We start from the raw sequence: 27,647 nt of genomic DNA on the forward strand, positions 1-27,647 counted from the left end.
CTCATTTTCGACAGCTTTTTATCGCTCGTTTTAAATTTCACACAGCAGTCAAATTCATTTTCATAAAGTTACCAGTCTATACTTAATGTAATTTCTCGATTAATTTATATATATTAGGAAGAATATGATAAAACATACCATTAAGCTTAGCATAAAATCGAAAAAAAAATCTCTGTTCATATTTTTGGAGGAAACATCACAGTATTTGTTTTTATGTAGTTCATAAACATATAATTTGTAATATCATGTATTACATGATAGCTGTACAGTCAGTCAGCTGCGTAAACATAATTTATCGACTACGTCGGGTACCATGGCATATAAGATTTCAAAAAAGTTTTGGATAATTTTGGATATTTACTAATACGAGCAATGTAAAATATATTCTTTCGGATTAAATTTATATCTTTTGTGTCTAATATATTCAAATCTCAGAATGTATGATTTTGCTGTAACGTTCACATAACTGTTCTACTACTCATTGCGCTTGATATCATTCCCTACCTTCTGCCATACAAATAATCATTCTTCGATGGTTGCATAGTTATGTTCAAAATTATTTTCTACTTGAACACCGTATACATCAATTTTTAAAATACATTACACATTCTTTTGGTACATGCTAACTGTTGAATTTCACTGCACATTATTAAATGAAAACGAAACATAGAACTGTCAATCACACGTAACTCTTAAATTTTTCACTAAATATACTGTAATTATTTGTTATAAAAGTTATCGTTGTTAGTTTTTCGTCAAATTAATTTAAAATATTTTTTGACGGCCATCTCAAAAGCACTGACGCAATCTTAATTCTGATAAATAATCCGTCCAATAATGTCAACCGTTAATATTAAACAATAATTACCCAATGTTTGCAGTCGTTATATAAAAAAACTAATAATATGAAATTTGTCCGCAATTAATATGTTACCTTATTAGGTTTTATCCGCAACTCATAAAGTTTTTATTACATTGTTCGTCATTAGGAAACACCATAAATATTATAGTGATAAAATAATCATAGTTTATCATAATTTATTATGTGCAAGCGATTCTAAATTTACCTACTTTTTAAGTAATTTTCATTACATCGAATAATTTACGATAAAATAAGGGAATAAGGGAATCACATTGTTATTTACAGGACTTAATGATTATAACACAATAATATGTACTAAACTTATCGGACCCCAAGTTAACCACCCGAACCCAAATATGTTACATCTTCTTGTTCTGATTCTCTCAAACTTAAAGCGTATTTCGGTCATTTTGAAATGTATTGCGGTAAGAACGCGCAAATTGTTTGCATTTACGTACACACACACGATCGTCGAAAAATAGTTTAATAGAGTTTCGTTTTCTCATGTATTTAATATTTCTCACACTTGACTCCGTGAGATAGAAATTCTTGTATATTATATTCCTCGATGTATATGGTGGGTTTAATAATAATTTAATAAAATAAACACCGTTTAAAAATTATTATTATTTATCCGTACCTACGACAATATCCGACGGTCGAATGTCAAGGAAAACCACGTGCCTCCATATGCTGCAGACAAATGCCACACATATATTATGTTTCTCCTACACGCACAGTAGTTGTACCAATATACATTGCATGCAATCACAGCCTCGTTGAATCGTTGTTTTTTTGATATCAAAACATCGAGAAATGTCTGTGTATAAAATACACTATGTACATAATACAATTATATGACTATTTTAGTCCCGATATTTTAGAAAAGTTTTTTTTTTTTAACGTCTAATTATAAGTATATAAATACTTTTAACTTTTTAAATTTATGTTTTGGAGGATAACATGATATTGTTTTGCTGTCTATGCTTATATCAAAGGTTATTTGTATACAAATAAATTAAATTTAAAGTCACTTGCAAGAACTAAGTCATGTAACAAATATTGAAAAACCGTTGTCTATAAACTGTCTTACCAGCATTAACCTGCGTTAACGAAATAAAATAGTATAATAATAATATCTTGTTATTATTAAAGTTTAACATGTTTATATAAGTATATTATATTTTAACTATTTTGAAATAAACGCATTTTTACTAAATCCTTCCCACCTAGTAGCAAATAACATAACCATTATATAAAAAAAATATATATATAATTCGAACTGTGATTATGTAAAAATAGAATATAAATATTTTTTGAAGAATTTTTTTTTTGCATAATTTAAAGCAACTAGATTTTTATTTTTACGACTTTTTTTTAAATATTTGCATTTTTTCAAAATTATATTTCATAGGCAATATTTGTTTCGGAATTCTGATACATACTAATCAAATTTCAAATGAATAATTTATTAGTTATACCTCGCTAATAAAAAATAAAAGTACTTCTCAAATATTCATTCAAAACTTGAGTTTATCAACTGAAATTCTTAAAAAAATTTATTGTATTTGAATTATTGCTAATGACAAAAAAATAAAAACTTAGTTATTAATAACGATAAAATTTTGTAAAAAAATATCGCATATTTTCAAATAATAAATATAATTTTAAACAAACTGTAATGATGTGTATTTACTGTTAAATTAATACTATATATAGAAATTTTTGGAATAAAGTTTTCATAAAATAAACAATAGTTGATAGAAATATGATACGGAAGTGCGTGGAAGTATGTGTCGTGTATATGTGTTTTATTATTTTTTTTTTTCATCACAATTAATATACACTTTAAAAACGTATGTTTGTGTATTGCATGATTTATTATTAAATCAAGATTATCTCCTACTAACTTTCAAATAAATAAGTATTAAATTATTAATATACTTGCTGAATTAGAGTGCGCGGCGTTCCACAACTCGCTGACCTCTTTACAAATTTTGATTTTTTTTTCTATTTCCAAATTTCATATCAATCTGATGGGTAATGTTATAGCCCATCTTTCTCTCACCCAAAGACTACCTGTTCGTCTTATGTCCATCTATCTTATGCCGAAGGTCACGCAAAGAACAATTTGAATTAAGTTGAATGCCATAGAAGGAATGATCGATAAATCTTTGAATCACATAATAGTAACATCATCATTTATCGAAGATTCATTAAACTCGATATTCAATGTTATTATTTTTTTCTTCTTTCAATATTAAGAAAATGTTTTATTAAACGTTACAATATAAGACCATCGACTCGATCAACATACAATTAAAACCACACATTTACATGTTATTTTATGTATTGCAAAACGCTGTGGCCCGTGGGTTGTATTTACAATAAATTGTATTTTTGAGGGTTATGATAAAATAAAAGTCTCCCTTCATTATATATTTTAAGATTTACCTAAGATTTTTTTCTCTAGATCTGCCATACATCAATAGAAGTAGTTAATAAATATTTCATATTTCCAAGGCTAGGTAAGTTAATGATATTTTCTAACTAAATTAAGAGGTTTAATAGACAACAAAATATTTTATTGCTTACTATTTTTTTCTGTTAAAATATTTGATAATTTAATATGTAAATATTAAGACTTAAATATATATTTTAAATTAACATAGAAACAATTAAGTTAATTTAAATTAATAAATATTTTAAACCAATAAGTTAGGATTATCTTAACTTTTAATTTAATAACTATTTAATGCTCAGCCTTGAATATTTCTATAAAAATCCTTACTTATTAGTACCTACTAAAATAATTACTAAAAACTGATAAATACATAGGTATAATATTTAAAAACATTTTATATGTATGACAATCAATAACCACGAACTCTGTAATGTTTTTTATTTATGAAAAAAAAGGTTCTGTTGAGAAATTTACGAATGGGTTTTTATTGGTTTTTTCAATATTTATAATAAACCCGAAATCCATTCAATAAATCAATCTTTATTGAACAAATTTCGATTGATAATCAATAATTTTTAACTATAACAAATGCTTTAACAGCAATCTTCTTGTCGAGGGGATGGATATGATATTTATTAGGTTTTTTAAAAGATCACCTAATAAGTGTATGTTTTTCTTTTGAAATTTATTTTATTGGAAAAATGTTAAGGCTGTTTTTTGTTCCTATAATGAAAACATGAACTATATTACTTCATATTTATTTTTATATTGTACTTAGGGGTTAGCTGTTAGCTGGAAGCAATTTTCAACTGTAAATATTATGTTATAGTCTATAAGCGTTATAAGTTATAACAAATTATTGCAGTTATAGCGAGTATAGTATAATGGTATCATGTACCTACGATTCAGTATTAAAACACGATATAATATGTTTATTATTTTTACAGACCATTTACGTATTGAAATTCATAAAATATACGAAAACATTATTATATGCGTCGTCCACTCTATGTCTCTTTCGTTTCAATGAAACTTCGTAAATCTTCATTGTATATACTCTGGTTTTTACTACGTGCACCGTTTAATGCGAATTTCCGCGCCACGCAAACGATACGATTTGTTTTCGCTAACAATGATGTACCTTCATTTAAAATACATTGTGATTGCGCCACCTACAATTTTGCTATTACCGCCGTCGCCCCGGCGAATGGCGAATTGTTATTGAAATTATTATAAATGGCTTATTGATGTAGTATATTGTTTTAAATTAAATAAATTGTTATTCGCACTAATCGACGTATCATTTACCAGACAAATTATGGACATTACGCCCCAAGCGTTTTCGTTGCTAAGAAAAATGAGCCTTGGACCATTTTAATTTATGCATACATGTCAACCATTGATGAACGTCGAAAATAAAATAAAACCAGTATATAGGTACACAAGTAATATTACTTAATTGTAACGCCCGGGCTATGCAAATGAGCTGATAATAATCAATTTCATCTGAAACGAATCACTCAAAAATTAATAACTCTATTAAGTGCGAATAATCGTATGTTTATAGATATAAATGGCGCTTTATAATTACGTGCGTGTTTTTATTATATACCGGCATGTACTTACGCCAAAAGTTTGTATACTGACTATATCAAAGATGTTAATTGCACGTGCTTCAGTCAAGGCGTTTTGGCAATAATTATTATATGTATTATCGATTTCACAACACATACCCTATTCGTAAATAATAAAAACTATAAGTGATATAAAATAGTATAAACAAGGTACACGAACCCATAATAATCACTTCTCGGATAAAGAAAAAAGTGCGAAACGACGAAAGTCGTGTTTTTGTTGTCACAATCCAAATTTAGTTTTTAACGTTTCAGTATAAACACTTAACTATGCATACATAATCAAAATTTATTAAATAACATAAAAAAAAAATGGTCGCTAGAAACAATGAAAAAATATAATGTACTGTCAAGATGAAACGGTTTATCCGTGATGTTTTTTTTTATCTCTTAACTTTTGTACCATTGTTAAAATTGAATGACGACTACCCCTCGTTATATAAATGTTTTCTTACTAAAATGAAATAACTTGTATTTTGATTATATTAAATTCAAATAATAGTCTATTTGGTTATAGTGTAAGTAAAGTTTTTTTTTTTTTTTTAATTTTATTAGACTATATGTCTGTATATAATTCTAACACTATATATGTTTTGAATTGAGTAGAATAGAAATTAAGTATTTTGATAATTTATTTATCGATTACAAAATTACATGAAATAATTAAATCCATATTTTGTTTGTAATTAAGCTTTAGATTCTAAGCTAATCAGTTAAATTATTGGTTTAACAACAATATTTTTTTATATCTTTATATATTTCCGTGACTACTACTACGTTTTGGACTAGAAAATGTGCTTCAATCTTTAAATTTTGAGATTTTTTTTTGATATAAAATGTAGGTATTCGTGCTTTAAAATGGAAAAATATACTAATAAAAAGTAACAGAAAAACAGCGCTAAGTTTTTGACAAAATAAATTTTGTTTGGTTGTTATGGTTCAAAAAGAACTACCAACCATATATACTTGAAATTTTCACTAAAAATGTATATAAATATTTTATAAGCATGATATTCAAAACATTTTTGATTTTTTTTGCTATTTACAGACATTTATTTTTTAAATTTTTAACTACCAGTTTTATCGATCAAACAGTTCTTAAGCGTAATACTCGAATCCTAAAAAGTTATCTTTACAATTTTTTTTTTTTAATATCGAAAACAAATCGTAATCACTGTTTATTGTACCCATTTTAAGTTCAAATTCTCACGAAATTGTATTTTTAAACAATTATTTACAAAATATATTAATAATATAATAATCATTTTCAATTGTTTAATTCAATTTAAATATTAATAATATAATAAAACCTATTACACTATTTTACAGTTCGTTGCTATTGACATAAAAAATTATAATTTAAAAATAATAATATTTTATATTAGTTAAAAAATATATATTATAATAGAAAAATACCTAATATGTTTATGCAATGTTTTAAGTAAAAACTATTAACTAGATCAAGCTGTTATGGGATCATATAATATTTATATTAAAAAAATAAACTATTAATAATAGTTTACTATTTAGAATCGTTTTTATTATAATTATTAATCATATTGAGTTTTAATGTATCATAATATCCATTATAAAGATCTACTAAATGAGGAGGTACATTCAAAAATTAAAACCTTATGTACATCAGTGAGAGTTCTGTGATTTTTTTTTTATTATTATGGTAATTTTATAGATTTGTTGGTAGGTAAGGGTATTTGAGTATTAAAACACAGTGCCTACTAAAAAAAATAAATAAAAATAACTGTATGCAAACGAGACGGGTGTCACTCACGCAGGATTTTATTGTTGTAAAAAGGGAAAGAAATTACCACGGCGTAACCTGGTTTTTGTATTATTTTGTTCCATTTATTTTTTTCACGGATTACCTTTGCACAATACTTTGATTTACGAGAGAATAAAATAAACTAAAATTTCATCAGAACCTTCAGTTGATACCATAATGAATTATCCAAGCGGATGCAGTGTTTCTCTACCGATTAACGCAATCAATCAATATTAAGTAGGTAACTGATTATGTTATTAATTATTATAGTCTACTTAAATACTAGTTGCCTACCCTCTTAACCCCAAAACATTATCGTAATTCGTGATAAATCTTACCAAATGCAACCAACATATCGGTAAAGTCAATCCATTGAACTTCTTCGCACGGCTCACATATCTAGTGGTCTTTATGATTAGGTTTAACTGGATTTTAATGTCCACGGCCAGCGGTATACCGAGATCCTGAAAAAATAAAAACACCGTTAACTGTATAATAATATAGATATCTAAGCATTTAAACACAATTTAGCGTGGTTAATAAGAATCGTCCATTGTTTCCATAGAATATTGGTTGGGTTGAGAACCTTTTGTTTAACTAGTGGCTGTTTTTTTCTATTATTATTATTTGACCTTTTACGGATAATTATTTTAATATATATATATATATATATATATATATATTTTTGTTTTCCGGGCTACAAATAGAAATTGCGTCTGACGATCGAGTATTTTTTTTTTTACTACCGGTTTTAATGACGTAAACTTTTTAATTCGAAAAATAAAAATAAAAAATTATGAATTGTTGAAATAAAAATAAAAAAAACGAAAATTTTTTTAAACAATAACACACGCGTGATGTGTTTTGCTTTACAAAGAATGGAGTCTGCAATTGTTTATAATTTAATAAAATTGTACCCGCAGAGCTTCAGCGTATTGGTGATTCAAACCGGTTATGTCGATTTTTATAGCGAGGTTATAAAAACAAATACCTAATAACGACAATTGATTGTTAATTGCACCAATAAAAAAGCAAATTTGTTATTGTATTTCGACTGAGAAGTGTCTTGTGAAGTTATCAGAATAATGAAATAGTTTCGGTTGACCTTAAACCAATATAATATAAATGTCAATAATTTAAATATGTATGTATATATTTAAATCTATGCTAGTTTATAAGTCAACTAAGTCATGAAAGTAACCCGAATAAAAATATAGTTGGATGCAAACTATTAATGAACTAGCAAGGTTAGTGATTATTATTTTGACGTTGGTTACGTTAGTATATGAAAAATTTCCAGAGAACTGATTTACTCGTGTTTTTTTTTTTTAAACAAAAATAACCATTACGCGTTATTTGAAATTTTTAATTTTTGCTTATATTTTACAATAAAATCTCATAGAAATTAAAAGGTTCATTTTGTTTTGAGCCTAAAATTATATTATATGGTCATTTATTCAAAAATCAGTAACAATTATTGTTGTTAAGGTTTTGAAAATAAAAGTATCAACTTGATTTTAGCAATTATTATAATATTTTTAACGTGAATGACTAATTTATTGCATACGGATAATTAATTTAGTGTTTTACAATATATTATTACAAAACTAATGCAGAATTGTATTTAAATATATTCTTCAATGTTCTACATAAAATTCAATGACAATAATAGTTATCATTGAGTTATCCATAGGGAGGTATTCTAAAGTTACTCAACGATTTGATACAATTACTGCACTGTGTAATTGTTTCATCACTTGGAAACCTTTGTCTAAGTTTATCAGCCCCCTTCAAGTGGAACTGATTCACCCTTATTTACAAGTATCTACCATATGATGCGACAGATATGCCTCCAGACCTGTATTTAAACCATCTATAAATCCTTCACTTACGATTTCATAATACACTATAGCCATGGAAACTTTTCTCTAAGGTTCTACTTTAAACGGACGTTCTTAAATGGAGTAATAAATGACATCGTATTAAAATCGTTCATTACCGGTTGTACAGCAACTACGGATTGATGTTTTTCCATGTTGGGAGCAATTCCATTGACATTGTCCACTAACGCCGGGTCGCCACCGTAAAAATGTGGAAACGACACTGCTACCGGTATATCTGTAAAATAAGTGGCAGAATTAAATCTGTGAGTAAAATATAAAAATAAAATAAAACATCAAGTTCGTAATAATGTGGAACTCTGTAATAATGCATTGATTTGGCTACGGCGGAAACAATTATAAAGTTTAAACGTTACAATTTTAATATAATTTCCCCTCTCCTATATTGAGAAGTTTAACATTGAATCATTAGTAAATTATAACCTAAATGACAAGCTAACAAGAAAATGAATTAAACACGTATTGCCTTAAATAGTATATATCATAATATATGACCTATTATGTTTTTATAAAGCTTTTTTTTTGTTCTTTATAAATTTTTAATACAAACAAAAAGCTTTAATGGATATTATAAGTAATAAAATATGTTATTATACTATCAAAAATAGCACTACGATATACTTCTTGCCAACTCCTCTTTTGGTACTTGATGATAATTATTAAATATTTTTTAACAGAGTGATTTCTGTCAATACACTTCTAGATATATAAGAATGAAAATGTACAACTATTACCATCCTCCCTCTGTGCGCAATAAAAACAAAACAAAAAAATAATTATATTATGTTTTTGTGTACGCGTACGCTTCTGTTAACTAATGATTTAAAATATCAAAATAAAGTTTTCTAATAAATATTATCATTATTATTCAGATAATGTATAAATTACATATTTAAAATTCAACTAAAATAAAAAATTAATGTGTATTATACCATACTGCATTATGGTTCGATATAATAAATAAAAATGATTAAATAGCATCAATACAATATTTTTGACTTACTATAGTAGCACGGCGATATGTCTGACAGTCCGGGCGGCAAACACCCATCTTTCGGACAATAACATTTATTATCATCTATAGAAGAATTAAAAACATCAGGCAAAAATTTGTATAAATAAACAGTGGGATACCCAATGGGCATATTGGTGGTAGAACTATAAGTCAGCGGCAACGTTCTGCAGAAGGCTTTTCGATAAATTGGAAAATGCATGTCTTTGGTCAAGTGCCTTGGAAACAGTAACCCCTCCGATGATGCATTCAATGAACATTTATTCCTACAAAAAAAAAAAAAAAAATAATAATAATAATAATAATAATAACGCATTCAATTTAACATTTGATGATTCACATTATATCTACGTCTTGTATGCTATTCGCACACAATAACATCACCAATAACCAATAACAAAGTTTATAAAATTTAAATGCCGAGTCTTGATTGAAGAGCCCCCGTAGACAAATAAGTAGGTAATACAATTAATTTACCCTTACATTATATGTTTTACATTTCAATTATTTCTTTCTTTTCATACATGAAATAGCTAAAATAGGTACCTGGATTTTGAATTATTATCGAATTTGTCTGTAAAATTGTAGAACCAAGGAAACCGACCGAAATTGACTGACCGAAAAATTCACTTGAATATTAAATTTGTTCTCATTTAATTTGTAATATATGAAACTCAATTTTTCAAGAAAGTTAAGATATATTTTTTTAAGTTGTTTTTTTTTGTGTACTGTGCAATAATTATACATCATACTTGAAAATAAAACATATCCAACAAACACCACTAAGGTAGAGGGTTACATATTTAATTAAAATCATAGCCAAGTTAGAACATAAGTACAATTAACACACATAGTATAAAATATATTTCAAAATATTTCTGGTAAGTATGTTAAATTAAAATGTTCTTCTGTCTGTTGTTCTTAATCCATTTTTTTTTTTTTTTTTAATTGAACTTAAGCCCGGCAACTAGGGCCATTAGCTGTTTGTAAGGGTTATGAACTATGGTAAGGGGTAAGGTTGGTACGGTAGGTTTTATTTTACGATTGTTACAGTTGATAACAAACACGTGTATGTGTGGCAAGGTTTTTAACCACTATGATCCCGAGTGGTCACCCATCCGGGAGCTAGTAGCTGTGGTCGTTACTTACTCTCAGTCGCATTCCGCGACTGATAGCAGCCAATGCACCACGCCAAGCCACACTTAATCCATTTTATAACTTTTATTAATTATATAAGTATGGTGAATTTTCAGTATGAAAACATCGTTAGTCAAAAAATACGTAAAATACATAAAGTAAATACCAAATAGCCCACGATAAAAACATAAATGTGCAACGTTTAAAAAAAAAAAAAAAATGTGTTAACATTTAAAAAAATAAATAAATATTACATATTGCAAATATAAAAATAATAATTTGTCGATACCGTATAAATATATTTCAGCATTTAGACGGAGATTTAGTAACATTTTGGAACGGAGTAGGTCCCATTTTCCGCTTTTAAAAAACGGACTAAATGAATACAACATGTGATAGGTTCGCACAAGTTTTTGCCCCAAGGTAAATTATTAAATGACAATACCTACTTTGTTAATTTATACCACACAATTATGTCACACACGAATATTTGTAATGCGAAAGAACAAAACTGTACATTTTAATGGAGTAAACATACAATTCAATAAAATATGAAGTTTTTTCTAATCATTTTAAAAATTAGGTTATCTTCAACTCTAAGTTAAACGAAAAAAGTTTGTGTTTCTTTATATATCTTTATTTTTTTTAGTACTCATAAAATTATATACCTATCGGTACGTTTATAGATGTCGCTTTGATAAATTATTTCACTAAAGCCTAAAATTCTTAGAAGAGCGAATCATCGTCTATATATTATTATACGATACAACTAATTTAAGTAACTTGATTGTTTTTAGTTTTTTTAATAATTTTGTTTTGTGATATAGTAAGTAAATACATTATAGTATACAGTAAAGTACAGTATATATATATATATATATATATATAATAATAATTATAACATTTTTATGAGAGAAGAGTGGTTAAGATTTCCAAAAATATTTTCATTTCTAGACATAAAGGTTTTTTCCATTTATGCTGAAGGTTAAAGTAAATTAATCAAAATCCATCCACTGAGCAATGTATGAGTTGATTTTCTTAGGTAACAGTTCACTTAAATCGATACTGGTGATTTGATTTCAAGAAAATAAAGGTGTGTATTACTTGATTTCTTTTTTTGTTGTATATTAGTATGTCTACTTTCATAAGGAAAAATAAAAATATTTACGAGGGAAATAATGTACAAAAATAACCAAAATCTCATACACAGATACAAATTGTGTTTCAAATATTTACCTTCTCTTTAATAATTCTCGAATTTATTATGAAAATAATCAACTATGACGATAATTGACATCATAACTAAACCAACAAATTTTAACTTACTTTTAAACAGTTGTGACAGCTGAATGAATTAAAATATAACAAATAATCAAATTTAGTAACCAAAACAAAAAAAAAATGGCAGAAGGCTCGTCGACCAATCTCTTTGTGGCGCCCTCCTGGGTAACGCTATAAATTGAAGTTCGGGAATCAACAATATTTGTACTAGGAATCAATTATTAATATACATCCCAAATTAACTCTAAAATAAATTAGTAAATAAATGAAATCTTAAGAATCAAAAAACTAAAAATTAACTTACCAAACTAGTAAATAAGTAATAACCTACCTCTCTCTGCTATGATCATATTTAAATAACCAAATTAATATCATCTCCAATTATTATAAAACAAAGAATTTTTAATGGATCTAATTTAAAATTCATTAAAAAAAATGCATTCACTAGGTACCTATATAGCACATACATTTCTGTTTGTATTTTATGAACATTTTAATTTTTACAACATATGCGTCACAATTATTGATAATCAAATACTTTATAGATAAACTATAATCATATACTTTATAGAAATTTTTGTTTATAGTTAAATGTTGGTGGTTTAGAAACCAATATTAATGTTTCGACAATCCACGTATAGTAATATGCTTACATCTCATTAGGTGCATCAGTATTGGCCCATTGGTGTAAAATCGGCGATCCATTAAAGTTATCTATTGTGTAGGGACGTTTTGTTTGTCGTTCCGATGGCACTGTCATTGTGATAACATTGGTCCCTTCATCCAACATCTAATAAAATATAATATTTTCAATATAAATTAATCAATATGCATAGGTCCCTAATAAATCAAACATGTTATTTATACTCAAATGGTATATGATGTCTTGGCATTATTGACGTTGACATACATTTAAATAATATTTTAATAAACAAACAATAATACTAATAAGTAGTCACTGTAGTTAGATACATAATATAAGCTGTAGGATGTAGGTACATATTACAAAAACATTTATTTTTAAAGCTCGTCTAAACTTTGAAGTAATATAAAAAAACCAATAAATTAGTGAAGAATAGTTTTCTATTTTCCTAAATCAAAACAAATCAAAAATAACTTTATTTAATTTATATTTTATTCAACTTCTTTTTTAGTATTACCTAGTGTTTTAAATAATTTGATAATATAGTATTTTTTATTAAATACTCTTAAAATGCGTAAAATGATCTAATAATCTATTTATATTTTACAATTATTGAAAACCAAAATAAGAGTACCTATACACAATATTATACAATGTTTTAACCGCATAGTTACATTAAATTTTATAAGTTAATATAAATTTAAGAATGCATTTTTTTAATTTAATTTTCATATTAGAATTTTAGACATAATTCTTTAACTTCAAACTTAAAATTGAAAATATCTTTACACATTTTACCTACCTACGTTATTTTATTAATTGATTTTATTTAAAAAAAAAAAACTTTAATTTTCGGTGTTACACTGTTGCTGTTGTGTACGCCTAATAATAATTAATAAATATTAAAACTTGACCTATGTAATATATTATTAGCTTATTATCTACAATTATTTACTTTAAACAAATACGCATGTAATTAATATTTAACAATAATATATACGATAGGTCATGTCAGTTATTATTTACACGAGGTTTTGGTATTGAACATAATATTATTATAATATCATAACGCGACAGCAATTTTTTTATCTAAAAAAATTACCTTGGCAAAGATTAACATAAATTTTACGCAGCCCCCGAGTGATATTATTATAGGTAGACCAAATTTTTATGATGTTTATCTTAATACGTTTTTCATCCGTTTCAGGACGCTGTATATGATATTTTCGTAGTTTTATACATACACTGCAAAAAGGCGGATAAACGTGCTGTTATAGAGTCGACACCATCATATTATTACCTGTATATAGCGTGCAATAGAAATAACTGATGCATTTGATTGATGACGACCTTAATATAATACGTTTTATTCCGATCAATATTCATATTTCAATTTATCCATTATGATCGTCACCTAACAATTTTATTATTAAATGAAAAACGTGAACGTTAATTAGAACACAGTGTATTATACACTATACATAATATTATTATAAATTGTTTTATGGTCAATCACATTTTACGTGTGTCTAATATTTCTGTTACACTCTGTATGCATAAGGCATAAGGCATCATACTACAACACTCATCGTATGTATACGAACACGCGCGAATATGTGAAAATTATGCGACTGGCATATACGATGGTTATACATGTACCTACGTATGAATTTGCAGGTCACATTCAAGTGCGCACGGAGACGATGAGTAGGCTCTCAGGCGGGACGCGGTCTTTATAATAATATGTTGAAATCAAAACCGTACGCGTAGAATTCAGAGTTTAGAAGAAGAGAAAAAAATAAAATGAAAATTTTACAACTTTTAAAAAATATATTCTGTACTGTGAATGAAAAAAAAACAACTCGAAGCATTCGCTCGGGAGTAAAACAATAATAAAACGACGATAAATCATTATGGGTTTTTATAGTTTTAGCACTATCGCTAAAAATAGCCTTTATATGAATGAATACAATTTAAAAGTTTTGTTTTATTGACTCAGGTGAGTTTTCATGTATACCTAAAAATTAAAATAACGTTGACGATATAATTTAGTATTTTTGAATTATTGATAAATGACCTTTATACAGGTGTAATTGAAACTTGTATTGCATAAAAAAATTTGTTTATTATTCTTTAAAATTAAAATCAAAATTCATCATGTACAATTATACTTAACTGATTTATCATATAATTGGCTTTAAACGGGTATAACATTTTAAGATTTTTTTTTTGTTTTAAACAACTAACTGATGTTTAAATGATAAAAATAAAAATAAAAACACACGTTGTAAAAACAATACAATAATAATTATCAACAGTGATTTTAATTTATTATTACTACCTACTTAATGTAATTTATTTATTATATACATATATTCGAAAATAAATGTATATATTATAATATATGCAAAATTCAATATCAGATAAAAAAATACGTTTTTATGATCTGATCAAGGCTATTAAAATAGCTCATGATCACTGTTAACTATTTCTACAAAATTATAACAATTTATATACTTTAAAATAATTAAATATTGATAATTATTTAAAATTTTAATTTTTCTTTTTCATATTAATATTATAAATAAATTCATATTTTATGAGAGAACTCGCCATGTCTATCGAAAATAAATTTTCAAAGTTATAAATAGATTTAATCATGAGATTAAAATAACAATAGGATTTTAAGTTATTTTAATTCATAATAATTGAAAACAGTGATTTTTAAACTCAGATCTTCATTTTAAAGTCAAAAGTATTACTTGGGTACTTATAAGAGGATGCTATCGGAATATTTTTATAATTTTAATTTTTACTTAACCACTGTCAAGATATTAAGAGAGTTCCTTATTTTTCCATTTGCGGACTACCAACTCATTAAAAACAAATCCTAAGTTTAAAAGTTTTAAATTTATTTTACATTTAAAACTATTAAAAAGGCATCTCACCGGCATTGTTTCCATCTTGGAATTGCGTATAATATTACTAATTTACGTTTAACAGTTCTTATATAGCTATGTTTTACTATAACTATACGTAACATACTTAATATGTAGGCGAAAACATAAGACAATATAATATGTCCTTTAAATATAAATTATACAATTTTTTTACACGACGGCTTAAGAAATAAAAAAAACACTGGTTTACTCGAAAATAACTATTTATTATTCAGAGCGACCAGGACACATGATAAAGTTTTTAAGCTTAGTATTATATTATAATAAATATATAAGTACCTATTAAAACCAATAATATTTACCCGATCGAGTAGCCCAAATTTTGAAAAATTGATCCACGTGGGTAGCACACTGCTGGCCATCTTAACTAACGTGTCGTCGTATCCCCATAAGAAATCATTTACAGATAGATTAAGTATCGGCTGTGAATCTTGGTATTCGACCAACGAATTGAACATTAAATTTATGAACATTGGTGAACTCCGGAGCATCGAACTGAATCCCTATATTGAAACATAAATGTACAATAGTAGAAGTATAATTTATTATGGTCGTGTACAAATTTAATTTTGATTACAAATTTTATTATTACTATTTCAACGAATTAACTACATAAGAACAAAACACGTGCACACGGTTGACGAATCGTGCGGCTAATATAATCGATATCTTGCGACTTAGAATTCACAAGAAAATAACTTTCATAATAGTATCATATTATATTGTAGTTAAAATATATTTAAAGATATAATATATATATAAATTATATTATATGTTTACATATAAAGTATCACCTGAAACAGTATACTTTTTTTTCTTCTTATTATATGTCATTCATCTACTCATAATTTTTATAGCCTATTATCAAGTCCTCTCGCTATTCGATATTGAGGTTTGATTTTTGTATAACCCTGAAACCACTCGTATTATAGTATATTATGCAAATGATTATTTGTCGGACGGTAGTAGACACAGCAGGAACCCACGACAAACGGTGGTTACGCATCGTTTCCACAAAATAATAAAAAAAAAAAAAGCTTGGATTTCGTTTCTACTACCTAAAATTAACATTTCATCTGAGACCTGATATTTAAAAACATTATTTGAGATATAAAGTATAAATAAATCAACAATTATTTTACTCGAAGTAATCACAGAGTTTTTAACCGTAAGTTACATAATTTTATTAATTAATCGTTGGTATTGAATTAAAATAAGTAAAGAAATTGTAACCTGCAGAAAACGTAATAAAAATATGATAATATTTAATGGACTTAAACCTATTATTTGATTGTAAGCATAAATAATACTACGATGTCGTTGCTACATGAAAATGTGTCCTACTATATACATTGTATGAACAAAAAAATACAAAAACAATAGTTCCTTTTTTCCGATAAACATAATTGTCTATTAATCGCTTGATAAAAACAACATCTATATATTTATATTAATATCTGATAGATTAAAGGTTCGTATAGTTATAACTATCTAGTGTTTTTCGGTTTTTTAATTTTAATGTCAACACATATTAATTATCATCGAAATGATGTATTTCTAATTAGTTTTAAGAATCAAGTAAAATATTATACTTGATAAAAACTTGAAAGTTTTTTAGAATCCATCAAATACACTTAAATAATAATTTTTTTTATTATAGGCTTGTAAACAAAAATTTTAAAATAACTTGTTATTTTTATTCTAGAATAATACATCTAGTTCAAATTACACACATTTAATATTTTTATACCATATCGTACCTATACAATAATATATAATTAAAAACTCGTTGATATTACTGTGTATTTTCATGCAGTAATAATGAAGTGTTTTTTTTTTTTTTTTTATATAAATTATACAAAACTTTGAAGGAAATAAACAAAATATGAATTAAATAAAAAAGTTTTTTAAAAAAATAATATAAATGCTTCAAATACAAATTATATATAATAAACGCTGTGGCACACTTTATGGCTAACAGTAGATGGGAGGGCGGAGAAGATTCTGTAAAAGATTTATTAATTTATAGCGTAGAATAATATAGAATCTACATACGTCTAGTAGGTGCACCACTTTAAATTAGTAAATTTAAATACGGTGTACTGTAAAAAACACGCGTATTATTATATATTTTACCTCAATGAAAATAATGTAAACATTCGACGATAAGTAGATGTATATATAATAAATAACAATACTATACAAACTCTTTTACATCCATCTACTTCTTCTATCACTAATATTTTATCAGTAGTGAAAAACATATTGAATCATTATGAACTTCAGCGTATGCTTCACTGAATATATTATGCAATATATTAATGTTAAAATTAAATTCTAAATATATACCTAGTTGATGGTTAATTTTCAAAAACAATTACCCACTTAAAAGGAAAATAAAATTAATTAAAGAGATTTTATCATTTTAGTGAATATTAAACCGTAAAAAACAAATACATACAAATATAAACCTCAATTATTACTACGGTTATATAGATAATTATACGAAATTTATAAAACATTTGAATCAATGATTGTAATACTATTGATTATTAATTTAGGTAAAAAATTCAACTTATTTGTTTAACGTATTTAGCGATATGAGTTTTGTAGGTTTTATGTAAATACAATTATAGTAATCATAATAGATAATTTAAATTAAAAAGTTCAAAAAACAATAACCAGATATAACATTGAACCATACTATACCTAATAATCAAGCCCAAGAAGTTATGTATTAATCGCACAATTAAGCAATATATATATATATATATATAAATAAATAAACATCACATATTTTTTTATAGACTGACTTATAAACGACAAAAGTATCATTAAAGCAATCTATATATTGTATTGGGCGGTTCAGCTAGTACGTTGGGGGTGATCGTATTCGATCGATCATCAAAGTATATAAAACATAGTTCCTGTTAAAAGAGATAATAACATGTCAAATACCAATAAGGGGATGTTAGGAACGAAGATGCGATCCTTCTCGGGATCTCCGATAGACGATTTAAGTTCGAAATGTAGTTTTCTCCTGGGAATATACGTTACAGTGTCATTGTTGTGAAACGTAGTGTTCGTGTTTTCCAACTCCTCCCTGTAAGACAAATCACGAACGAATTATTATAACACTGAAATGTGAAAGACGATAATGTATTTTCATAAATCAGTAAAGGGCTGAGACGATATTATTATCATTTTGATGTATTATAAAACTGGTTTTAATTTAAATTTTTTAACAAGGATATTATAATATAATAAATATTGTATTTAACAACAAACCGATAACTGCAGACATAATATCGTAAAGTCCATAGATAATTTAAATATTTAAAATAACTCTACGTATTCAGCACCATAATATTACATAATTATAAAAATATTTTACTATTTTCATGATAAACTACCTATATTATTTTATAATTTATACTTAGTTTCTTAGTTTCAATAGTTTGACATTAAACGAAAAATGAACAGAATGAGTTTTGTATATAATGACTACGATGCGTGTGTATCAAATCACTACATAGACATCATCAAATTATTATTTTATGTATATTACAATGACTGCATATAACTAGTTTATATACATATGGCCAATCATCAAAATAATATATTTGTAGAACTAACGGATTTGTAGAAAAACATATTTAACATGGTAATAATAATGTGTAATATATTATGCCTACCTACACTAAAACTTAAAATATTTTTCAAAAATATTAAGTGCTAATGTATTTTATTACTTAATATTTTTTGGATAATTATAATTTATAGCATTTGTGTTGTTGTGTTATTTTGCTCGACAAAAGTAATCGGGAAGGCTTAAGAGAAGGGGAATAAAATCAAATATGTTTTATGAAAAACTAAAAATATTTCTCTCCTTGTCGCTAATTTACTGCAATAAATAGATACCCATAAAGTTGGCCCTTCGACTTTATCCGATCGATTTGAAATTTTTTTAAAGACCTTATAATATTTTAACAATAATAAGGGCTCAAATTATTTGTATACATTATACATTTTTTCTAGTTCTTATGTAGCCATTTTAAGTCAACACAATTACATTCTATAATGTTATAAATAAAAATATGAATTTTTTTTGCATATTTGTACGTAACTCTGCAATAAATAGTTTAAGGAGATTATTTTATAATTTTTAATTCATATTAGGTATACTCATATTTATTATATTTTTACATGATTTTAGCATATTTTTACGTACTGCAACTCAACCTTATAATTAACCTTTAGATATTAATAAATATCATATGTCAAACTTTGATAGAAAATAAAATTGGACTTCACGCAAAACAATATAACGATAAATAGTATGTACAATAAAAATCATTATTGTCTAACCTAACCTCATTATCTAACCTCTAAATCTTTAATCACGTTAGTTGTTAGTTTTAAACATAAAAATTAAACCTAACTAACCTGAACACAATACATAATATTATATTGTCTGCAAGTTTATACTTTGAAAATTAAAATTATAAAAGAAAAAAGTTTGTAAGCTTGTCTTAGTTATAATATAAAGGTGGTTTATAATTAGATTTTATGAAATGGTTGTGTTTATTACAGTCTGAATTCAATATTATGCTACGGGATTTTCACAAACGTAATATATAAAATTTTTTAGTGAACATAAATTAAATCTCTAGAAATAATAAATTGATAAATGTTTTTTTAGAAATCAGTCTAAGTACACATTTTAATGTCAGATAGAAGATACGCAGTAAGTACCTGGTTTTCTTATAGGTTATATCCACCTTGTAACCGCTTTATTCGTTGAGATACATATTTAAATTTTAAATGGCAAGCACGTGTACAACAAATAATAATAAATTGTTAACCATTTAAAACATAACAAATGAAATCGAGTCACATTAGATACGCTTTATGAACTTGCCGCCGGTTTACCTTCCAACGGACAAGTTGAACGAATATTGAATATCGTTAATTAGACATCGAAAGTAATTACCTGAAATTAAAATTTTATTACTCGTACCGTGCGGTACTCAATTAGTAAACTTGTAGTGTTTGTTTTAATAATAATATAATAATTATTTAACCTACAACGATTGTTGAATTTAAAATATATTAGCTGATGATGTTTACGATTGCATCCGCGGACAAGCGTATCCAGCTGATTTAAACCGGATTAGAGCTGTATTAATCGTTATAATTTATATAATTTATCAAATTGCATGACATACTAAGAATCTTGGATTTTGGTAACGGGCCAATAATAATACACAAAACCATAATATTATGGAAGTAAAAATCCATAGTTGACTTCCGTATACAATAAATTATAAAATTGTTATTGGTAAAGAGTTAACGGTATAATTTTTAAAGAAAAAAAAAAGAATGCGTATTTGTCTAGAAAACGATTTGGAAAATATATTCATAAAATATAGCAATAACACACGCTCTAGGATTTAATAACACAAACTGAGTTGGTGGGCAAACGACGATGTGTTGTTTATATTATTTTGTTTTGTATATATTTTTATATCTAGTCTGTTCTAAACTTTGAACGCCGGACTAATCCAAAGAACAGTTTTTTTTAGAGAACGTGATTTTCACATAGGCCAACTGTCAAAGAATGTTTAACATTCAGAGATTAAGTGAATCTCTCTGAATAGACTTCACTTCATCCTTATTATACGTAGACGTAAGGAAGTTTTATTATCAAAGCTGCTACAAGGGAGTGCGCTAGCATGAAAGTGAAATATTAAAATGGCTCACACGAGTGCGATGTGGTGTAGAAAAAATAAAAATAATAACCTTATATAATATAATATTATAAGCGTAGATATAGATACGAGCGGTGGTACCTGTACTCAGACCCTCTGTTTTGGGATATAAATAAATTATAATAATAAAATGCGAATTATTCATATGATGCGCGTACATTATATACAATAGGGCCGTTGCCTATCGCGTATTTTAGTTTTATTACATCACAATACGGTAAAGCAAAGCAAGCAGTATGAACAGCATTCTGACAAGTTTATCCGGATAAACAAGAAAATTTGTATGTACGTATATAATATTATTATTTATTTCCGTCTAAAATTGAATATCATCATATCAAATGCAATATATACCTAGATAAAAATAAAAAGTTACTTCCTCGACAAATCTTGTTTTGATTAATATATTAATTGCTTCTCAATGTATAAGACTAACGTTGTACAATAATACAAATTAAAACCAAACTGTTTTTAAAAACCAAATCCTTCAAAATATATTTTTAATACAGTCTCTTAACTATTTATAAACAATTTACTAAAAATAGTTATTTTTATAGGATTTATCGTTGATCAAAATTGTTATTAATTATTATTATGTTTCTTACGAGTAGATTGTAAATTAATCAAAATCGTAGATAATACATTATAAACACATAAATCGTAAATTAAATTAAAGACAAAAAGTATTATTAATTTTTCTGATTTATATACCTACGTAAATAAGAATTTATTTCAATTTTATTTCCATTATAATTATATATGGATTACTAAACTTTGAAAAGCTACAATATCAAAAAAAAAAAGCATTTCCAGAATCCATTAAATAATAAATAAAAAATAGATTATAACATTACAAAATTTTTAACCATTAAAAAAATCACTTAAAGTACAATATGTACAGATAGAAGTATCTATAAGCATCTACTTACTTAGACAAATAAATAGGCACATAAATAAATGTGATAATACTGTTATTTCTTGAAAATCTAAATCTTATTATCAACAATAACAATCACGCATCAATCAATTTTGAGCGAAATTAAGGTATTTTAAATAAATATTTGTTGTTTTTTTTTTTTCACATTTTTAATATCAATTTTTCTATTTATTTTAGACATCACGCCTTGTAAAACAATTATATTTCCTAAACACAAAGTAAAAAACTACAGAAAATTATTGTGTGATATATCAAAAACAGTTTATAAAACTAATTACCTTAAATATATGAACAAGTCATTTTTAGACATAATAATATAATTTTCGAAAAATGACGATTATTTTTAAAATTTGATAACTGTATACTTTTTACTAAATTGAGAATTCTTATTTATATTTTTAAAATTTAATAGTAAGTTTACCAAATATTGCAATAAAATGACGTTCAACAATTAAGGAGTGTTAAGATTAAAAAAGACCCTTTGATACTTTTACAGTATCGGGTATTTCAAATTGATGTCCAGTTTATTTAATATTACTTCATGTATTATATTAAAAAATAAAAACGGTTAACATTTACGCCTGTTTTTCGGTTAAATCTTTAGAACAAATACGAATTGATTAAGCAATGTAATACATATATATGTTACGGTAAATTATGTTAAATGGAAACTAACGTTATTCACCGGTTATTAACGTTATTTACCAAATATACAAGTAATTATCGTTATAAACCGGATAATCACGTTAATGACCAAATACACAGGTAATTGATGTTATATATCAGATAAGCGCATGAATCTCAAATACTACAATTTGAAAAATGATGTAGATACCCAGGTATTTTTAAAAATAGAAAAAATGCATTATTATTTTTTATTTATTTTTACAAGTTTTACTCCCATAACATTTAATATAATATAATTTTTCAGCCCCAAGGTAGGCACAATGCTTATTATTATTACAACTACTCTTGCAATGACAACGCTGGTACCATTAAGAGCTCGCAACCGAATTATTACTAGCTCAATATCAACTGTCTACCATCTGCTAATTTTATCACATTGTCTATGTCTAATAGATTTTATTTGCAAACAGCTATTTTTGGCATGTGAAATAGTATTTAAGAAAACTATATTCCGTACTTATAAAATAATAAAACAAATTTTAATTTTAATAGTATATTTTTTCATTAAGAATTAACTTACAGAGTTTGTATAAATCATGTTCAACTTGAGTGACAACTGATAGTATATTTTGCATAGCATCACGAGCTCTATCAAAGTTTAGTATAAATACACATACAGTTAAGCCTATTTCAAGCTAAGGAAACTTTTCTTTAGAAAGTTTCATTATTTCCTCTCCTTGTTTTTCTAAATTTTTTTATGAATTTTTACACGCAATACAAATATATATTTTCTTGACAATCATCAAAAAATATTTCAAATATTTATATTTTAGTTTTATTTTTGTTATACTTAAAATTCGGAAATTTATCGTTAAATAATTAAAAAATATTTAAGTATCAAGTTCCGAATTTTTTTCTGTGTTTTCTATGATTTAATTTCCGATTTGGTCTTCTTTGGTGATTGGTTCTTTGGTTATTTTTTTAAATCTTCCGCAATAACCTCTTTTATTTTATAATCAGATCAAAATTTCCCAAATCATACGGTTATTAACATTATTCACTAGAAAATAACGATAATTCCCACATTCATAGGTAAATAACGTTAATAACCGGTGAATAACGTTAATTTCCGATATAACATCATTTACCGTAACATATATAAAACCAATTCATTATAATATCAATAAGATTTCAATAAATATATAATTTATGGTGTGCACTTATTTTTCATTAAAATGTATTCATTATATTGATGTACAAACAAGTTAGATTAATAGGATAACCATAATGATAGAGCAGTCTTCATACTTACCAATAAACATACGGGCCGATTTCTTTGACATCCAATTTTTCATCTTCGCCCGCCAAAAATCTATCCGCGTTAGTCACGTTAAATATGTACACGTTGACGTAAACTTTAACCGGAGGTTTTTGCCACAGCTGAAACGCGTAAGATCCTTCGACAAATTTCAATTTCTGAAAATTAAAAACATAATACAATCGTTATATTTTTATATAAATGAATAATAATTATATCTCGCAGGCCACTGTCTACAACATAGTTGTTAATATAATAGTATTAATAAATGGGTCATTCGTGCATAACATTTGAATTACGATATACATCATCAAACACCTACAATCCTACATGATACTAAAATAATATAGGCATATTATATTAAGTGTAGATTTAATTTTTGAATTATCAGAGCTATTTACATGGTTATTAACAACCGAGCCTGCTTACCCTAATTTTTTCCCATTAAAAATAATAGATGTGTTTTCTTATTCCGATTTTTAGAATTTTTTATTTTATAAGTACTTACCATAATATTTTAAAATTATTATATTTTTATACTATTCAAGAAATTTTTTGTGACTATAATACAGAGTAATTTTTTTTTTCAAATTAGAAACTTTTATCATTGTAAACCGTTGAAATGGTTTTTAACAAAACTTTAATGTACAAATAGATTGAAATTTGAACAAGTTCTCGGTTACTTTGTAATAAGGTTTAGAAAATTCAAAATTTAATGGAATGCTATTATAATTTGAAAGTTATATTTATTTATTTTAATACATAATAATTGTATATCTAATATTATAATACTTAAGGATTTATATGTCTGTATTAGGGCAATCTAAGAAACTTAAAGTCAAATTTAATTTAAAATTAAATCAATAGATTTTTCGAGACTAGGATGATGTATTTAGCTTATTTTTAATCTCTATAAGTTGTTATAAGGTGGCTTGCTCATGAATCTCGTTAATATAGAATATTTTCAAATAAAATTAATAAATATTTAAATTATTGTTTGTTATTCAAATGTGTGAATAATAAAATAAAAGGTTAGGTAAAACAGGTAAAGGATAATACCTAATAAAAGGTCACAATTACCTTATGTTTGTAGCTAATAAACACAAAAATTACTCTACCGATTTCGATGAAAATTTATAGATTATTCTTAGAGACGCCTGGAAAATTTAGAATGTAAAATATACCAATGGTATTTCCAACACACCGCTAGCAAATTAACCATTTCAATCAAATTAGTTCACAGAACAAAATAAACCAATACTGAATTATCCGTGAACTTATATATACCAAAACCAAGATGCACCGATATAATGCCGTTTATATGTTTGTTTATTATTTTTCATCTAGGGCGAAGTCAGGTTATAGAGCTAGTTTATTACAATTTTACAGTTTTTAAAAATATACCAAGTATAAAAATGCTTTGAAAAAATATAATATATTTTGTTTCATAGTTTATGTATAGCCATCATAGTACCTACATTATTTTTAGTACTTGAAAAACAATAACTCATGTAATCGCATCCTTCAATGGAATAAAAAAAAAAATATATAAGTATTTTATTTTATACCTATCCTTAAAAAATATTTAAATTTTCAAATATTTCAAAAATTGTTATTTGAATTAATACATTTTTAATGGGTAAAAGAGAGTGAAAATAATATTTTTTAATCAACTAGTACATTTATGTAGTAAGAGGTACCCTATTATCAAATTATAATTTAAAATCCTATGTGTACGATTCTCTGATCTAAACATTAAATAACTAAAATTTTCAAACCATTAAATATGTAATTTAATATTTTATATATAATACAAATTTTATAAAAATATTTGCCTAGACAATTTTAAATTAAAATATACTGATAAAGTAGAAATAAATCATTATTATTCTCAAACAATAAAAAAAAAAAAAAAAAAAATGAATGCTATCTTTTATTTGACAATTCAATTCAAGTTTTAATATTCAAAATTTCACAAAGAAATTTCACAAAAAAAAAAAAAAATAATAATAATAATAATAATAAATAAATCACAAAATGTTATAGAAAAATGTCTAAACTATACCAAATATATTTATCACAATTATGATTTGTGAACGTTCTCGATCAAAAACTATTATATAATTTCTAATTTCGTATAACTGTGCCATCACAAACGAAACAATTGTTATCGATACAAAATATTAAACCTGAATTAGCGTAATGTATATTAAATGTATATATATATCATAAAAATAATTAATCCATAAACTGTTTCGATATAATATTTTATATCGCCCACCCGTAGCATTATTGTAAACCAAGCTTAAAATAATATATTATATTTTTTATACGTCATACACTCATTAATCATCATAATATTATTCAAATCTGATCCGTATACACTATACATATATATAATGCATTATTGTATTATATAAATTATAATTATTATTCGAATATAACATAGACATGTTTGATATTATATTAGTTAAACCACTATAAGGTAATCATCTAACGTGTATTTATTCGATATCGGTTGTATAATCGGCTGTCTCAAACATATAACGTATCAATTATTATTAATATCTCGTTCATCTACAACAGTAAGTTGTCCAACACAAGTCTACAGCTGTATATAAAATTATAATATATCATCGGTGAAAAATCGAAACCTTGTGATGACGACAGATCAACTGTTGATGTTGTGATATATAGCGGTGGGTAATATGATTATTATTCACGTTATAAATCATTTTTTATATTGTACAATATATTAATAATAATAATGTTTAATACACTCATATTTATTGTGAATTAATCAAATACGGAAATTTATTTCTAAATATATGAAAATTTTATTAAGTACCCACATATCGCAAAAATCAAGTCTATAAAATGATGCAACAAACGTAGTATGTGATAAAATATTACGCAATTATGAATTAAATATTTTCAAATAAAAATGCATATAATGGTAATTATTTTATAGTGAAAACGATTTATTAATTGATTGTTTAATGGTGAACGTCCGAGTGAAAGACATAAACGAACCTTAAGTATCACTAAAACTTCAAAATCAAGGCGATTGGGAACGATCGGTGGTGTAATTAATGATGAATAACAATATTTCAAGAACAATATTGGTAATAAATCTAGAAAAAAATACCGTTCATGTGTCTGCTATCGCCAATTAGCATAAAGAGTAAAAAACATATTTTAACATAAAGCGTACCTAATATATATATTAAGAATAAAGTAGTTATATATCTATTTATAATATGTTACATTGTATAAAACCATATAATATAAATACAGTATAAATAATTGCTCCTTGAGCT

At 25.6% G+C, this 27,647-nt stretch overlaps 1 protein-coding gene across 3 annotated transcripts in view; it reads right to left on the minus strand.

The window, feature by feature from the left end:
• The window catches only part of LOC112596555 (scavenger receptor class B member 1-like), a 90,569-nt gene that overhangs the window by 5,137 nt on the left and 57,785 nt on the right, over positions 1-27,647 (minus strand). For all 3 annotated transcript variants that reach the window (XM_025342307.1, XM_025342308.1, XM_025342309.1), the window contains 7 exons: positions 24,322-24,485; positions 18,633-18,777; positions 15,977-16,177; positions 12,725-12,861; positions 9,645-9,919; positions 8,740-8,858; positions 7,079-7,204 (listed from right to left, as the gene is read on the minus strand). In XM_025342307.1, the coding sequence (XP_025198092.1) occupies positions 7,079-7,204; positions 8,740-8,858; positions 9,645-9,919; positions 12,725-12,861; positions 15,977-16,177; positions 18,633-18,777; positions 24,322-24,485 (1,167 nt within the window). The remainder of the gene's footprint in view (positions 1-7,078; positions 7,205-8,739; positions 8,859-9,644; positions 9,920-12,724; positions 12,862-15,976; positions 16,178-18,632; positions 18,778-24,321; positions 24,486-27,647) is intronic.

Source organism: Melanaphis sacchari, unplaced genomic scaffold, assembly GCF_002803265.2.
Source record: "Melanaphis sacchari strain LSU unplaced genomic scaffold, SCAv2.0 Contig32_pilon_pilon, whole genome shotgun sequence".
Classification (NCBI taxonomy): Eukaryota; Metazoa; Arthropoda; class Insecta; order Hemiptera; family Aphididae; genus Melanaphis; species Melanaphis sacchari.